This window comes from Melospiza georgiana, chromosome W (genome assembly GCF_028018845.1).
Source record: "Melospiza georgiana isolate bMelGeo1 chromosome W, bMelGeo1.pri, whole genome shotgun sequence".
NCBI lineage: Eukaryota > Metazoa > Chordata > Aves > Passeriformes > Passerellidae > Melospiza > Melospiza georgiana.
Genome location: NC_080464.1, coordinates 13,862,922 through 13,880,296, shown reverse-complemented (window position 1 = coordinate 13,880,296; position 17,375 = coordinate 13,862,922). Strand labels below are relative to the sequence as shown.

General features: G+C 42.4%; 1 protein-coding gene across 1 annotated transcript in view; it reads right to left on the bottom strand.

Annotated features, from left to right (window-relative positions):
- Nucleotides 1–473: 473 nt before the first annotated feature.
- Nucleotides 474–17,375, bottom strand: part of LOC131095422 (ubiquitin-associated protein 1-like) — a 34,794-nt gene continuing 17,892 nt past the window's right edge. Inside the window, exons 3-7 of the mRNA XM_058043120.1 lie at nt 13,472–14,398; nt 5,219–5,254; nt 4,589–4,786; nt 3,045–3,146; nt 474–614 (exon numbers count right to left, since the gene is read on the bottom strand). Of these exons, the coding sequence (XP_057899103.1) occupies nt 474–614; nt 3,045–3,146; nt 4,589–4,786; nt 5,219–5,254; nt 13,472–14,398 (1,404 nt within the window). The remainder of the gene's footprint in view (nt 615–3,044; nt 3,147–4,588; nt 4,787–5,218; nt 5,255–13,471; nt 14,399–17,375) is intronic.

Genomic DNA, 17,375 nt, shown 5'->3' with positions numbered 1-17,375 from the left:
TGCTGACTATTTTTCCCCCCCAAAAATAAAACTCCATTGCACTAAAGGTCAAATGTAACCAGTTAATCTGGACTATGACACAATCAAGTAATTCAGTACAAGTAGACACCATGAAAGCAGCTTCAAAGAACAAAAGAATCCTAATTTCAGAACCAAAAATGTTCTGTTCAACTCCTGTGCAAAGGTGAGTGGGAGAAACCACCCCATCTCTACCTATGTACAACTCCAGTAGAGACTGGACAGTCTAAACTCTCTGTGGCCAAGCTGGAAAAAAGGAAACTTAGGAAAGGACACTTTAAAATTTTAATTTAAGAAAGAAAGTTGGCTTTCAGTGGAAAGAGAAATGCTGGAGTGGTGCACATGGGTGGGCTTGCTCAGGCATTCTCCCTTATATGCAAAAAGCCAAACTCCTTGCTGAGATTAGGTCACCCTGGTCTTGCTCTGCTGCATGATGAGAATCCCGGACTATGTTTTCAGCTGGCTCCTGCACGGGCCATCAAATCTTCCAAAGCCTTCTGTTGGTCATTGTTATGTAGTAATAAGACCTCATTAATGTCTTTTAGTTCAAAGCCCATTTCTTTAAATCGACTCATTAGTTGGAGAAGTTCTGTCATCTGAAAGACACAAACAGTCCATTATTTGCAAGAGAAAAGAGGATCAGTGCTCAGTGGAAGTTTAGCACACAGCCAGTCTTCAGTGACTGGGCACCCCATAGGGTGGATTTCTACACCCCAAGTACAGCCCATTCCAATGGTTGGAGAAAGTCTGCTCACACCACAGTTGGCCGAGCTCTGGGTGCAGTAGCCCAAGGAGCCTCACCTTCACTTCCCTGGGTTTGCAGGCCTGCATTTCCAAACACCTCTTCATCAAAGGGCACCAAAGTTCAGTCTGCGGGGGTGTCTCTCCCAGTAGGAAATTTATCAGCCTGGCTTAACAGACTCATATTAATGTCACCATGCTCCCCCACATCTACTAACTACTGTTGCATCTGAATTTTTTTAAAGTTACGTTGACTTTGAGAACAGCACAGTAGCCCTTGATATCAAAAGGCTCTTCAGATCTAGGACAAACTTGTGGAATTAGCACAAATCCTATTGGACACACTGTTTACAATACTACCAACACAAACCACATAGCCTCCCTGAATTAAAAAAAAAATAAAGTAACAAGAAGTGAATGACTGATCAGACTTTTATGAATCCTCTGTGATTTACAGGACCTCTGTTCCACTTTGGGGGAAGGGATGCCAAATGATGACAAAATCAAACCAAAATCAAATTGGTTGAGATGGACGATCAGGAGATTAGCCATTTCCAGTTTTGGGGTTAAGCCAGTAGCAAATTCATTTACTGAACTACATCCCTGCTCCCGTCTTCACACTGTTGTTCCTTTGTTTGCAAGCACATCACAAAGTCCAAGAAAGGCAAGAAGGCATATATAGGACATCAGTAGCAGCTGACATCATCTACCTGGACTTGTGCAAAGCATTTGACACTGTCCCACATGACATCCTTGTCTCTAAACTGGAGAGACATGGATTTAAAGGGTGCACCATATGGTGCATAAGGAATTGGCTGGACGGTCGCACTCAAAGAGTTGCAGTCAAGGGCTCAATGTCCAAATGGAGACCAGTGATGAGTGGTGTTCTTCAGGGGTTGGTATTGGGACCGGTGATGTTTAACATCTTTTTTGGTGGCATGGACAGGGATTGAGCGCACCCTCAGTAGATGAGACCAAGCTGTGTGGTGCAGTTGACACACTAGAGGGAAGGGATGCCATCTAGAGTGACCTTGACAGGTGGGCATGTACAAACTTCATGAAGTTCAACAAGTCCAAGTGCAAGGTCTTGAACCTGGGTCAGGGTAAACACTGGGATCAATACAGGCTGGGGGATAAATATATTGAGAGCTGCTCTGCTGAGAAGGACTTGGGGGTGCTAGTATATGAGAGGCTGGACATAACCCAGCTGTGCGTACTTGCACCCCAGAAAGCCAAGTGTATCCTGGGTTGCATCAAAAGCAGTGTGAGCAGCAGGTCAAGGGAGGTGATTCTCCCACTCTGCTCTGGTGAGACTCCATCCAGAGTACTGCATTCAGATCTAGGGTCTCAAGCACAAGAAAGATGTGGACCTGTTGGAAGGAGTCCAGAGGAGGCCATGAAAATAATCAGAGCGGTGGAGCATCTCTCCAATGAAGACAGGCTGAGAGAGTTGGGATTGCTCAGCATTGAAAAGACAAGGCTCTGGGAAGACTTTGTAGCAGCCTTCAAATACCTAAAGGGGCTACAAGAGAGCTGGAAAATTATTATTTACAAGGGCATGGAGTGATAGGACAAGGGGGCATGGCTTTCAGCTGAAAGAGGGTAGATTTGTGTTAGATATTAGGAAGAAATGTTTTACTGTGAAGGTGGTCAGACACTGGAACAGGTTACCAAGAAAAGTTAGGGCTTTGAGCACCTTTCAGATGTCCCTGCCTATGGGGGAAGGGGGAGTGGTTTGAACTAGATGATCTTTATGGTCCCTTCCAACTCAAACCATTCTATGTCTGGGGGGTTGGGTTGCACATCTAAAGATTTCATAAAATAACTGGGCACATAACAGACAGCCAAACTTTAAAAGACCCTGCTGTCTTCTGAGCTGGCTACTTGCTCCTGTCTCTGTACTTTTGGTGTTTGTAAAACAGCCAAACAATTAAAAAATTTCACAGCCAGGGGAGGCTGGCAGGTTTTAAAAGATAATTTGCTGCTTCTGAAATTGACGGTTTCTGTACCAAGCACCTTGTTCACAAGAGAACTCTGGGTTCAAAACATTGCAACCAGAATAAGCAGGGTCTTGAAAAAATCCTGTCTCCATAAAAATGCACACAAGTGAGAATGATAAAGGAACATGGTATAATTCTAATGCTTTAACACAGTCACTTTATCACATCCGGAATGCCCTTCAGCAGTCAGTTTTGGAAGCAAGGTGGCATTACCACAAAAGCCAGAATTACATCAGCCAGAGGAACTGCACATTGTCTCTATTCCTGTACACATTGTGTCCTCACCTTCTCCTCTGAACACTGGTACATTTCCAAAGCTGCTTCAACAAGAAGTGGATCAAAGCCCTTCTCACAAAGCTGTCCATGTACAAACAGGTAATCCAAAACCTGTGGGAATGAAGAGAAGAAACTAAGCTTGCAGAGCAGCATCTGCAACACATGGCTGAATACCGTCTTTGTACATGCAGAGGTGCTCAGCATGACTTTACCCCAGGCTTTACCAGGAACTCAGATAAAAATCTTCCTAGTAGATCTGAGACAGTCTTTATGCAAGAACTTGTTCAGAGAAAGCAGATGAGCTCTTTTGTCCTCCTGTATTCTCCCACCAGCTCTGAACATCATCTGCTCTAGTCAAAACAGTCTCACAAGCCAATTTTTAGAAGTTTAACTGTGCTTTTTATACTACAAGTTTTTAAGATGAAACTGTAGATTCAACAGTCAAGATGTCTCAGCTTTTAGCTTTCTCTCAGTCAGTCACAAGAGCTAATGCAATCTGAAAGCATTCAGTCTTTAAAGATCAACTCAGCATACTAGTGAGTGAGCTGCAAATCCCAGCTCACATGCACAGAAACCACTGCCAAATTTCTTATCTGTCCTCAATTTTGAGAGGTGGGGGAAATGTCTGATAGGTAATGCTAGGTCCACAAAATAACACAGCTTGCAAATACAGCAGGATTTAAAACCACCATCCTAAGGGACATTTTTTAAATTTGATACTACAGTTCACTCCAGCACACAGCTTAAATCACTTTTGATATGTAGGTGGTGGGCAAGCAGATCAGCTCCGCAAGGAGTCACTGGGACGCTCCTCCTCCCCAGGCAACAGGCACAGTCCTGCCAGGCAATGCTCTGCACACAGTTTACCAAGGGTTTCCCACACAGAAAGTTTGGCCACACTCTTCCTGCTTTAAAATGTTTGAAGCAGATCCAAGACACAGAGCCACACTTCACCCTGTCGCACTTAATGTTCAATGACCTGGTTTTAGCAAGTGTTTGAGGCAACACAATGAGGCAGGAAGCAACACAGCACACTTAAAGAAAGTTGGTCAGTCGTGCCTTGCAAGAGGCTTTCAGGGATGTAAGCCTGCAGGGGCAAAATCCCTCTCTACAAGTATAGACATCAGCATTGCAACCCATGCTCAGAACAAGGGAAGTTGGCTGTTTTTTTGTCACATGGCACAAAGCATGGCATAGAGCCATGCCAAGCTTCCTTTGGATGGTTTTGTGGCTTCTGGGAAGGCCCAGTACCTCTCCCAGCTTAACATGGAGCAAAGGGCCCATTCCAAGCTCAGTGCAGCTCTTACCCAGCACCCACAGGTGTGGTTGACTCAGTTTCTCATCAGAAATAAGTGTGGACACTCTTTTCTTTGGTTTTGGGAGCCTTTATTACTAGCTGACAACTTCTCTAGTGGTTAACACCATGGCAGTTACAGGCTGCAACCCCTTGTTAGAATAAATATATTCCCCCTATACATTTTGTAAACCTAGGTTTGTTTCTCAGCAGAATCAGCATCCAATCAAGGGTCTCTTCCCACTGCACAAGCTCTTACCTGGTCTATGTTCTGCCCCTTCTTCTTCATGGCTTTCAGGACGTCCTCAGGTCCATATCCCATGTTGACAACTGTCTCTATGCACTGCCTCTCACTAGCAGAGAGGGCCTGCTGTAGTTCAGGAGCAGGGTCACCTGACAGTTTTGTGCAGCTGATATTATTGGGCACTTTAGACACTGGGAAATTTTGGTGTGTTACCTAAAGGGGAAAATCCAGAGGCTGAGGTGATGGCCATCTGCATCCCTTCATCCTGTTTCTGGCTAGTGCAGAACCAGGATACCCCATATAATTAATCCAAGAGGCTTTCTAGACTGCCCTTGGGAAGTTACTCACTGTTTGGATGAAACCAACAGTGCACAGTCTGATTCCCACCATACTTTTTTAACCCTCAAAACAGCAACCAGCAACTCAGATTCTTGCCAATATATCCTTTCCCACCAGTGGATGAAAACCTTTCAGTGCCCAACCATATGCTATAGTCAACCCTGTACCTCAGCAGAAGCATGCAGATTGCTTCCTTTACCCCCAGTTTACTCATCACCTATGATTTTCTGTACTCAAAGGCACACTACTTCTGGAGATTTTCAGAAACATGATCCAATGCAAGCACACGGGTATTTGGGAACTTACCATAAGTATTTTTGTTTCCTTGTAGTCTGGGTGCACCTGTTGGACAACACACAAATAAGATGACTATGAACATTATGCACCAGTGAACAGAATTTGCTACAGCTGTGGAGGAAGGGTTTATGGGAGAGATCTGTGAATAAGTCTACTATACTTGGGAGACTTGTGGTCTGATCAGGTTTCCACATGTGAGATGCAGACATTACACAGTTATGTGAAGTTATAGAATAGACATCATAAGGATAATTTCTTCTTTCAGCACTCTATAAAAACAGATTATATGTCAAGAAGGATGTGCCCCCTCTCATAATAATTGTAAGCTTTTTTATTCTGTCACTGTGACTTCTACGTGTTCACAAAGCTCAGTGTAACACGCTGGCTGAATGATAGTGATAATTTTAAAATCATTGCCTAGAGACTTTCCTTAATTTTTTTTGACGATGAGGAGTAAGAGAAACACGTACCTCTTTTCTACTCTCAAAGCACTTCATTTCATACACCTGTGATGGATGCACTCAACCCCCTTAACTAAACCTGCAGTAGTTTGATACAGGCTCCAAAGGAAGTAAAGGTCTGAGCTGCAGTTCTATGAAACACAGGAGCAGAGAGCATCGATGCATATGAGCTTGGAACATGATTTTGCAATTAATACATGAATTGTGTGTGACTTTTCCAAGATGCATTTATCAAGGACCAAAGAAAGTTGTGGGTTTAAGAAGTCTCATGCATGCTTTTCCCATCATATGCAATTTGACAACGAGCCAAACACTTTATCCCATATATCTGACAGTCTAAGGGAGCCACCTTTGAGCTCTCCCTGTTAGGCAGTGTGGCTGCAGGGCAATTGTCTCTTCTTGAGCTGGGATGCCTCTCAAGGTTGCTTCTGGAGGCAAAGACACTTTTTATCAACAACAGATCTTTTGATGAGTCCAATTTGAGTTCTCTCTAAATTGCAACTGGACTGCACACCAGTGACTTTCCCCTTGAGCTGGGATGTCTCTCAGTTTTTGATATTCTTTGTCTGAGGTGGAGATACCCTTTATTTCACAACAGATCCTTGGCAAGTGACTGTTAGCATGCTGAATTAATACTAATGAAATCCATGTAGCTAATTCTATTAGACATAAACCATTGTCCAAGCCTGATACTAAAATTGGACCTAGCTGCACCTAAGCTCTGTCAGGAGTTGAGAAACCAAGGGGGTCCACTATGAACCTTGTGATTCAACAGGAGGGTCTCTCTTACCCTTTTGCATCTTTGGTCTCTGTGTAAATGATTCTAAATCAATTTTAATTTGATTTTCTTTTGTATATTTCATCCATGTAGTAAGTAATAGAGCGAACCTTGCCATCAAACTTTGTTAAATCGCACTTTTATAAATTCATATTAAAACCACTTTTGCTAATACTTTTGATGGTGATTCTTTAAGTGACCTAAATCACTTATCCACACCACCACCATATACGAGCAAAATGGCACACTGGCTAAAAAGAATATGCAATTTTTCTACCAGTGCCCAAAACTTGGTCCCATTCTCAGTACACCAACAAGGCTGGATAATGTTCCTTGCTGTACACCTCCTCCATTTCTGCAGAACCAGGCTGCCAGAGGGCAGAATCAACCCTCCACTTTATATTACTTTACTCAAGATAACAGCAGTGCAAAATCAGAACTCTGCCCTTTTCAATTAATCCATTTCAAAGTCTTCCTGCATTTTAAATCAAATTTTAAAAGACTGCAAGAAATTACTTTGGACCAAGGGCCTATGTTTATTGCCTTTCCTTAATATCTTTTAAAGCCAACATAGATTGCTTGAAAGTTTGTCTACATCTTTCAGAAAGGCCTTCTTTGGGCCCAAACTGAAAAAAGCAAACAAACAAACAAAAACCCCAAACAAACCAAAAAACTACCACAACAAAAAAACCCCTATTCATAGAAAAACAATTTTGAGACTATATGTTAGGATTTTGGCAAATTCTATCTATTGGGGGAGGGAAGGAGAGAATAAAAAGGGGGGAGGGGGAAGCCTTGTTCTGCATTTCTACCCATTTTCATCTCCAGGGTAATAATTTATCTTCTAGGACACAAAGCCTGAGAAATCATGTTTGGTCTGATGGACTGGTTTGTGCAAGAAACTGTCCTCATGGTGGTAGAGGGGTTCAAAGCTCTTCACACACACCCTTCCTCCAGATACTTTTGCCAAAGCAAAAAGCACTAGAATATGGGATACACTGAAGTGGGGTTCTAGAGTAGCCCTGAAATCAGCTGGTTATCAAACTGAAGGATGATGCTTTGTTATAAATGCTGCAGCCAGGAAAACCAAGACTGCTTCTTAGACTAGACATTCAAGACTCCAGGGCCAACTCCTCTTTCTCAATGTATTTGAGCTTAACAACCTGTGTTTGAGGTCAGTGATTTCCAGTGGAGGAGGGAAACAGCTAAAGGAATTTTGGGGGACAAAGCTAGGACTGGTCATTCATCAGTCATGCCTCCTTACATCTCAAACTTGCATTTCAGTGCCTTTCAAGAAGCAAACATACATTGCTTTCAGTATGAACTTGTACACTGTGCCTACTTTTAGAGACTTTATAGGCCAGGAGCCCTGTCTGCAGCTGGTGTGACTGCATACATCATGCTACTGCAGCAATATATATTCTGAATTGTCTACCAGGAACGCCCCATTCTCCAGCAACCTGATTTCTTTAAATGCATCATACTAATCAGGTCTCTGATCAGCTTTGTTTAATTCCAATCTGCTGACTTCACTAATCATTTCTCCCCTCTGCCAATGCTGCAAAAAGCAAACTAGTGAGCTTCAAAAAATAAAAAAAACCCCAAACAAAACCAAACAACCAAGACAAAAAAACCCCCACCATAAACACACTGAGGAGAAAGGACCACTCAGAACAGAATCAATGCAGTGTCAGAGAAATCACAAGTTTATTTCTATCCAAAGAACCCTAGATCAAATTCACTGGTAAAGTATAAACTCCAGTGGAAACTCCAAATCCAAAGTTACAATTTCTAGTCTTGTGAGAAAAAAAAAATTATATTTCAAAGCCACTGGGAAATACACTGGGACATATAATTGTTCTGAGGCTTTCTAAAAAGGACAGGCTTATTCTTGTGTAATCTTGAAGGGAAACATGCCCCTTCTACTCCCAGTAACAGAGATGACTGTGACTTCCTTCTATCATTTTCACATTCTGAGGAATTTTGTTACATTTACTTCAATTACAATTTCAAAATTTTGTTACATTTAAAAATCATGTCCAAGGAAGAACTGGACATGGCACTCAGTGCTCTGGTCTAGTTGACAAGGTGGTGATTGGTCAAAGGTTGGACTCAATGATAGTAAAGGTCTTTTCCAACCTAAATGATTCTGTGATTCAATTTCCTGCAACTCAGCTGTCCTTTTCCAGCCATTGGGACCATATTGTGGAAATATGAAACAAGTACATTCTGAAGTCTAGTTCTGTTGGCATACCTATTTCTTGGTTTGTTACTTCCAAAATAGAAACAGTTTCAAATTAAGATCTTGATTACTTCTCCTAATAAAACTATGTTTTGTTTATCAGTTTGTATCTTTCCTTACAGCATTCTTGAGAATATACCTTTGCTCCTAGTCTTTAATAAGTTCTAATCCAGCATAGAGATTTGAATAGTCAAGAGTGAAAATGTGGTCATCTAGTTGTAAGTGATCTTTGATATTAACCACTAGAGATGTGTCATACTTCAAGTTTTCACCTCTGAGCTACATACGAGGATAGTCACCTCTCAAACCTGTGATCTGTAACAGTGGGCAGTTGCTCAGCATGCTGCTGTTTCTTCCAAAGTTTACTGTATTAAATTTGCTCTAGTAATCAATAAACAGTTGTTCTCTTGTGCTGAAAAATAAACTAGTTGTCAGAATACTGTAATTCACAATCAATAATGCATTCACCTAAGTCTGAAAAGAGATGAGAGAGCAGGAGAGTAGCAGTGTCACTTGTTTCAGAGCACATGGTGTCACAAAATCCTGTAGTATGTCAGTAAGGCCACAGAACCACTGAAACATCATTTATATTGGAGACAAATAGTCAGATTATTTTAGAGCCAGCTAGAGGATATCACCATACAGCTTTCACTAGGCTTCATGAGTACTGGTGTTCAGATCTTAGGTTCTTTGGGGAAAAAAAATAATAAGCTTACTGATGTGCTGGTTTTGGCTGGGGTTGTTAGCTTTCTTCACAGTACCTAGTATAAGGTTGTGTGCTGGAAAGACTGTTGATAACATAGAGGAGGTTTTTATTATTACTGTTGAGCAGGGTTTGCACAGTGTCAAGGCCTTTTCTGCTTCTTGTACTGCCCTGCCAGTGTAAAGGATGGGGATGCACAAGAAGTTGTGAGGAGACACAGCTAGGACATCTAACCACAACCGACAAAAGGGATATTCCATACCCTATGACATCATACTCAGTATATAAAGACAGGGGAAGAAGGAGAAAAGGGGGAGACATTTGGAGTGATGGCATTTATATTCCCAAGTAACTGTTATGTGTCATTTCACAGCTGTAAAATAGCTGAACACATGGGAAATAGTGAATTAATTCCTTGTGTTGCTTGGCTTGTGCACACAGCTTTTGCTTTCCCTAGTAAACTGTCTATCTCAACTCACAAGTTTTCTATCTTTTACCCTTCCAATTCTCTCCACAATCCCACTGGCAGGGGAATGAGCAAATGGCTGTGTGGGGCTTGGTTACTGGTTGGAGTTAAACCACAACAGTCCTTTTTGGCACTCAACATGGGGATCAAAGGGTTCAAGATAACAGATTTGATTGGAATGTGCTAGGACAAATTTATAGCTGTTAGTGCTGTTTATTAATTGGCAGGGTCCTGTGCTTGCCATGGGCTTGCTTGCCTGACTGTTTTAGAGTCTAGTGCTCACTAGTGGCTGGTTTTTGCTTCCTCTGCTTTCTGTAGTGCTGTGCTACTCATCACCTCACTGTATTGTGCCTGGGAGTGTTTAGATAACAGCAATGGTGATATGCCTGGGCTGGCAGATTGCCAGGGCACTGCTGCTGTAATGGACAGGCTGGCACTCCAGTGTGAACTCAAGTTGAAGGGACTGTGACCTATGGATGAATCCACACAGGAGCAGAGATCCACCTGCAGCCTGTGGAGGAGCCTCACAGAGGAGCATGTGGATACCCAAAGGAGACTGTGATCCCATGAGAAGCCAGCACTGGAGCAGGCTCCTGGCAGGACCTGTGGAGAGAATAGCCCATACTGGAGCAGGTTTGCTTGCAGGATTTGTGAGCCCATGAGGGACCCACACTGGAGCAGTTTGTGAAGAACTGCAGCCCATGGGAAGGACCCATATTGGAGAAGTTTGTGGAGGACTGTCTCCCATGGGAGAGACCCCATGCTGGAGCAGGGGAAACAAGGATTCCTTGCAGTCTGTGGTGCAGACCATGGTGAGGAAGCTGTCTTCCTGTAGCCATAGAGGACTATGATGGGGACTAATAATGGTGGACTCTAGCAGGAAACCCCTTGTTGCAGCCAGGCTGGAAACAAGGGGAGTTCATTGCAGTGTTAAACGCTATAACTTGGCCCAAAAGGACCAGGGGTGGAGATTGTAATGGATATACCTTTAAATTGTTGCCAGACATTATTTGAATTGTATGTTACAGGAATTACTATAACAGTGTCATGGTTTAAGCCCAGCTGGAGATTAAACACCATGCAGCCACTCGCTCAACCCCCCCTCTCCTATTCCGCCCCCGTGGAATGGGGAAAAGAATCAAAGTAAAATTTGCAACTTGAGAAAAGAGCAGTTTAATTATTGAAAATAAAGTAAAATACAGCGGTAATGGCAAATGATGATAATGATAATAAAAAGGGAAAAAACAAGTGATGCAAAATGCAATTACTCAACACCTGCTGACCAATGCCAGACACCCCCTTCCTCCTTCCTTCCTGAACCCAGATTGGCTGCCCTTCTGGGTAACTCCCAACAGTTTATATACTGAGCATGACGTTCTAAGGTTTGGAATATCCCTTTGGTCAGTTTGAGTTACCTGTCCCAGCTATGCCCCCTCCCAGTTTCTTTTGCGAATCTCCTTATTGGCAGAGCATGAGACAAGGAAAAAAGAAGTCCTTGACTAAGGATAAACATGACTTAGCAAAAAACTGAAACACTGCTGTGTTATCAACACCATTCTCATTCTGAATCCAAAACACAGCACTGTAACAGCTACTGAGAAGAAATTTACTCCAGCTGAAACCAGGACAAACAGAAACCAAATGAACCAATGGAGGAGAGAAGCCTTAAAAGCAGCAGTGTCCTAATCTGCATAATAAGGGGATGATATCTGTGTATTATATCAAAGAATGGGAAGGAGTGGGGTGGTTAATGAGCTTGTATTGGATAGTGTAGGACCTGCACATTATGTAAACACCGTGGAATTGTCTTAGGATAGAAATGGAAGATATGGCTGGGAGTGTGTATTCTATTGCCTTCTGTTAGAGGTGGGGCAGTTATCTTCTGTTAATTGGGCCGCCTGTTAAAACCAGGTGGGGCAGTTTTCTTTATCTCTTCCACAACCAATCCTCTCTCTGGGGAAATATCATCTGTTAATGGGCCATTGAGTCTCACTGCATGACTGATAAAATTATATCATCCCATTGTATGATGCTCTGTTCAGGGGGAGGAGCCAAGCATTCCTACCTGGATATAATCTGAGATTTGGAACACCACAGGAAGCCATTTCCTACTGGATTCCCAGAGGAAGATCAGGCCCATCTACACCACCACTGGATCTCCAGAGGAAAACTACAACCTTCTATAAGATCACTGCTTCAACAGAACCACATCTGTCACTCCAAGAGGACTGCAGCCACCACTTAATTGGACTGCTACCAACACCCTGACCAACAGGGTGTCAGGTCATATTCTGACTGTCAGTATAGTTTCGTATTACCTAATTTTCATTCTATTTTATTTTATTTTAATTTTCTTTCCTAATGAAGAACTGTTATTCCTACGCCCATATCTTTGCCTGAGAGCTCCTTAATTTCAAAATTATAATAATTCGGATGGAGGGGATTTACATTCTCTATTTTAAGGAAGTCTCCTGCCTTCCTTAACAGACACCTGTGTTTTCACACCAAAACAGGAATAAAGGGTGGAATGTACTGGTTTTGACTGAGGTAGAGTTAATTTTCTTCACAGGCGCTAGTATGGACTAGTATGTTTTGGATTTGTGCAGAAAACAATGTTGATAGCATAGAAATGTTTTTGTTATTGCTGAATAGCATTTGCACAGCATCAAGGCCTTTTTTGCTTGTCTGCTTCTGATTGTCTCTCCATTCCTGCTGGCAGGGGAATGATGCGAGTGGCTGCCTGGAGCTTTGTTCTAGCTGGGGTCTAACCTCAAAACCTAATCAAATTTCTGCTCTTATTTCTAGACAATAACTGGTGTGAAGTTGTGTCCCCAAAATAATTTTGGAACTTGCTACCAGTTTGAAGAAATGAAACATAAAATTCCTGTCTCAGAGCTGTACAGCAACCAACTGTAACGTAAGTGATCCAAGATTTTCCTCCAGACTGTTTTTAGTATTCAGAAAGCAATCCTTGCCCCCTCCTTTACAAGGAAGACAGTAAATTAAAAAAATTATCTCACAAAGAAAATAAATAAATTAAATATTAAAAAAAAAGACAATTCTTTCACTCCAGGTTAACTGCAAGCACTTTTTCTCCCAAGTGACAAAGCACATGAGTTTTTTAATTTGTGATTGCATCTATTCCTTGAAAAGCTGGCATTTCCATTATTTCTAGCTAATATATAAGCAAACTGAAGAACAAATCTAGAAGAGATTTAATTCAAAACCTAAGAGCAGTTCAGAATCTTATATATCTCAGTTGGATAAGACAAAACACAAGATTGTACAAAGATCTCATATGCTTATCTCAGTGGTGTGCAACTATGAACAAGTACCAAAAAGCTGAAAGCAAAATCACCAAAACTGGTCTAAAAATATCAGATTTAGGGGAACGTGTGAAGTAATAATCTGAGGTTCAGAACTGCCAGCATGAAGAGCTGTTTAATTGATCAATTTGCAACATAAATGAAGAAGAACTACTGCACATGATCTACACATCTCTCCCATTAAATGAACGTAAAACCACAGGACATTTTAGAAGCAACATCTGTCTCTGCACCTTCAAAAATCCACATCTCCCCAGCAACCCCAACTCTAATCCACTGTGTTTACCATAATCGCTGTGCTTTGAGATGATTCTTCTGTACAAACTGTTGATGCAGCCAGGGAAGGCAGTCTGGATGAAGAGGATAATGTTGATGTCTCCATGCCACTGTCCTCATTTAGAGCAGAAAGACCCACCATATGGTGTCCATTCAGTTCACTGGTTTTACTCTGAGCACAGGTCTGCAAAGAGCTGAGAAAAGTGTCGTTGTGGAGACAGGTAGTGCTGTGGAAAGTGTTCATAAGCTTTGATGATTTTTGATCACTCTCATCAGAGTCAAGTTTAGGAAAGGACAGGGATTTGATGTTGCTCACTGAAGTGATAGGGGACAGTGACACCTTGGAAGACAAAGACATCTTTTCACAGTTTCCCAACTGTGGTAAAGTGATAAAGCCATTTGGTTTGTGAAGGGGTTTGAAGTCCAATGTAGCCCTTTCTATGGATGTCAGAACTTTCTCATCTTGCAACACAGACTCAGACTCTACTTTGGAAAATGTATTATCAAATACCTGGGCAATAATAGGCCTAGTAGTACCAACATGAATTTCCAGGATATTTTTTAGTTCTTCCTTATCATTGATAGTTTTTAATTCCAGTTTATCAAAAGGGTCTTCTTCACATTCAAAATCAGCTGGGTTGAAGTCTGCTTTTGGATGAGGTGGACTGAGAACCTTTTGCTTCACAGCACTGCTGTTTGCTGGTGTGGGAGTAAGAATATTATTGTGCTGCAGGCTAGCAAGGATGGGGTTAATAGGAATAGGTGTGACTTCAGGGCAAGGTCCCTCTGAGAACCCCATTTTGGTTATGTCCTCTGAAGCTGCTTTTGATTTTGCTAGTGCTTCTTCTGCCTTGTGTGCAGCTTCTCTCTGGGCAGCTTCAATTCTTTTGATATCTTCAGCCCATTCAATTGTTTTCTTTTCCAGTGAGAAGTCATACTGGCCAGGGGTGGAAGGGAAAGGAGAAAAAAGATAAATTATATCATGATCATAGCCACTACTTCTAACAGCAACATAAGTAAGAGAATAAGAGCTACATGAATTACCATGGACAAACAAATTTTTCCCAGCACCTCTTGTTTCCCAGAATATCTTGTCTGTAGGTTTAGAGACTGACAAAACCAAAAGACCTCAGAAATAGTTCATTTTGTCTCTAGCACTAAAATCTGTCTATAGTCTAGATTAAAGTATCATATTTTGCCTCCTTCTTACACTTAGTTTTACTGTAGAGCTACTGATCATCTGTTGGAAGTTAAAAGTTTGGGGGGATTTTTTCCTTTCTCTCAGGGAATTTTCTCTCATCTGTTGCCTAAGAGAAAATAATGACTGGTACTTAAGAGAGACAAAATAAGTGGCCATAGTGGGGGGAAGGGGTGCAGCTAGCTGCAGCCTCTTAGATGAGGGGCTTTCTTTGGGAAGGGGAGAGATACCAGGAGCTTTTGGCTGAGGGGTGAGGGGCTAGGCTCAGCTCTTCTCTCTCTCCTGCTCTTAGGATTAGATGGAAATGGTCAAGTTGCTCCTACCGCAGGAAGAATTCGCTGCCACCATGTCCTGGAGTGACGTTATGATGCTTGTATCCCCAATCGTGTGTTCTGTTTATGCTGGATATTATATTCTGTGCCTTCAAGACTGGCTCCGAGAGTGAAGGCAGGGAGAAGAAGAAGCACAGAGTTTTGTTATCAGTCTGCTCTCACTCCTCCACTGTGGTGTCTGGGCATGGATGGGGCAGAACACGGCACTCTGTTGGTGTTTAGTTAGTTTAACTAGCTGAGGCACAGAAGTTCCCTGGACTGTTTTTCTTTCCCTTTTTTTGGAACTGTTCAAACCTGCTCCGGACTGAGACCCAGGGAAACACTGAGAGCTTGCACTTTGTAGCCTACCAGGGCCTACTCTGGTCAGCAGCCTTTCCCAGTGCCGGAGTGACTGATAAGAGAGTGACCACCCACCGGAGAGATTTTCTGAATTTGTCATCTCTTCAGAGCAGCGAATGAGTTTTGTCATCTGCTACTGTTCATTTTGTTGTGCTAGAGAGTGCTTTGCCTGTTAAATAAACAGGTTTTTTTCAACTTCTCTCTGAGGAAATCCTTCCCGAACCAGTTGGGGGGAGGGGTCATGTGGGTTTGCTTTCTTGGGGGGGCCCCTTTTGGAGGTTTTCTCCCACATTTGCCTCAAACTAGGAAAAATTTTTGGCGCCTAACACGTGGCTCAAGAGAGTGGAAAAAAACCTTTTCTAGTTGTATTTTGGTTGCAATTACTCTCTGTTGGTATAGAGCAGTTAGTAGCCATGTTGTTTGAATTCATAATGTCTCTTGGGGTGAAGGCTTGCATGTGTTCCTGGTCCCTAGGTTTTTTTGAGTTCTTAATATGTCTATGGTCCCTAGGTTTATTTTCTTATCCAGAAATAGCTCTGGTATTGTCCCCAGTACATAGTTTCTGCAGTAGAGGAGCACTGATTTGAATAGTTAATGGGCTGGGCTTGGAGGTAATGACTTGTAGGAAGTTTATAAAGGTGCTAGGGTCTGTTCCAGGTATGAATGGTTCATAGCTATGGTTATGCACCCATTTGGTTAGAGGAGGAGCAGGGGATGAGGCTTTTCAGCCTTTGCTTTCCTTCTTCTCCTCTGAATCTGTTACCTCCCTATTGGAGAATGTTCTGTTTCCCCTAACTGTTAAAGACTCCATCTTTGTGGTATTTAATCTGGTAAGCTTCTTCTATACAGTCTGCAGCTTTTCTAGAATGAGGGCTGAGATTCTAGACAGGCTGATGAAACCCCTGACCCAGGTGTGGAAAATCCTGGGTGGTGTGGGAAATGGGAGGATATGGGCAAAATCCTGAAGGAATTTTCTGACCTTATAGTCTGGGACTTTCCACGTGAACAAATTCAGAACCCAGCTGAGGTGGGGAAATACCTGAAAGAGAAGTGCCATGATGACCCTAAGGAGAAAAAGATCATTGCAATAAGCTGGGCCCTGGCCTATGCTTATTGCACAATTCTAGATACTGTAGGGCAGCAGACAGAGGAAGGGGGGCAGGGAGATAAATCAGCAGCTATCCCAGTCACTCAAGGTGCAGCCAACACCCCAGTTACGAAGTCAGTAGCTAAACCAGACAATAAGCCTAAACCAATGGCTGTTGCTACTAGCACGAGAAGCAGAAAGTGCACAGACAAGACTGATTGACCAGTGGATGATGATGATGATGCAGGAGAAGGATCCTTAACAATCCTGACATAAAATCAGGAGTCAAAGCAACTGGCAAAAGATCAGAAGCTAATACTGATTCCTTTTCCCTGAAGGACCTTCGGGGCCTAAGGAAGGATTACACTCAACGATCTGATGAATACATAATTAGTTGGTTAGTCCGTCTTTGGGATGTTGCAGGCGAGGCTACAATTCTGGATGTCACTGAAGCGAGGCATTTGGGATCCCTGTCCCATGATCCCATCATTGACCAAGGAATGATGAGGAGGGCTAATCCTCACAGCCTCTGGGCACAGGTCTTGGAAAGTGTAACACAAAGATACCTGTGTGCAGACGATCTCTATATGCAGCAAACCCAGTGGAAGACTATTGTATTTGCTGGGATTGCCCCGACGAAGGCAGGAATGATGCATCTGACTCCATGTTCTCAGAAGGCTAATTTATTATTTTACAATACTATGTTATAATAAAGAATACTATACTATACTAAAGAATACAGAAAGGATACTTACTAAATGCTAAAAAGATAATAATGAAAACTCGTTACTCTTTCCAGAGTCTTGACACAGCTTGTCTCCGATTGGCCGAAGAGTCAAAACAACTCACACCAGAATCCAATGAAACAATCACCTGTGGGTAAACAAACTGCAAACACATTCCACATGAGCAAAACAGAGGAGAAGAAAATGAGATAGGAATTGTTTTCCTTTTCTCT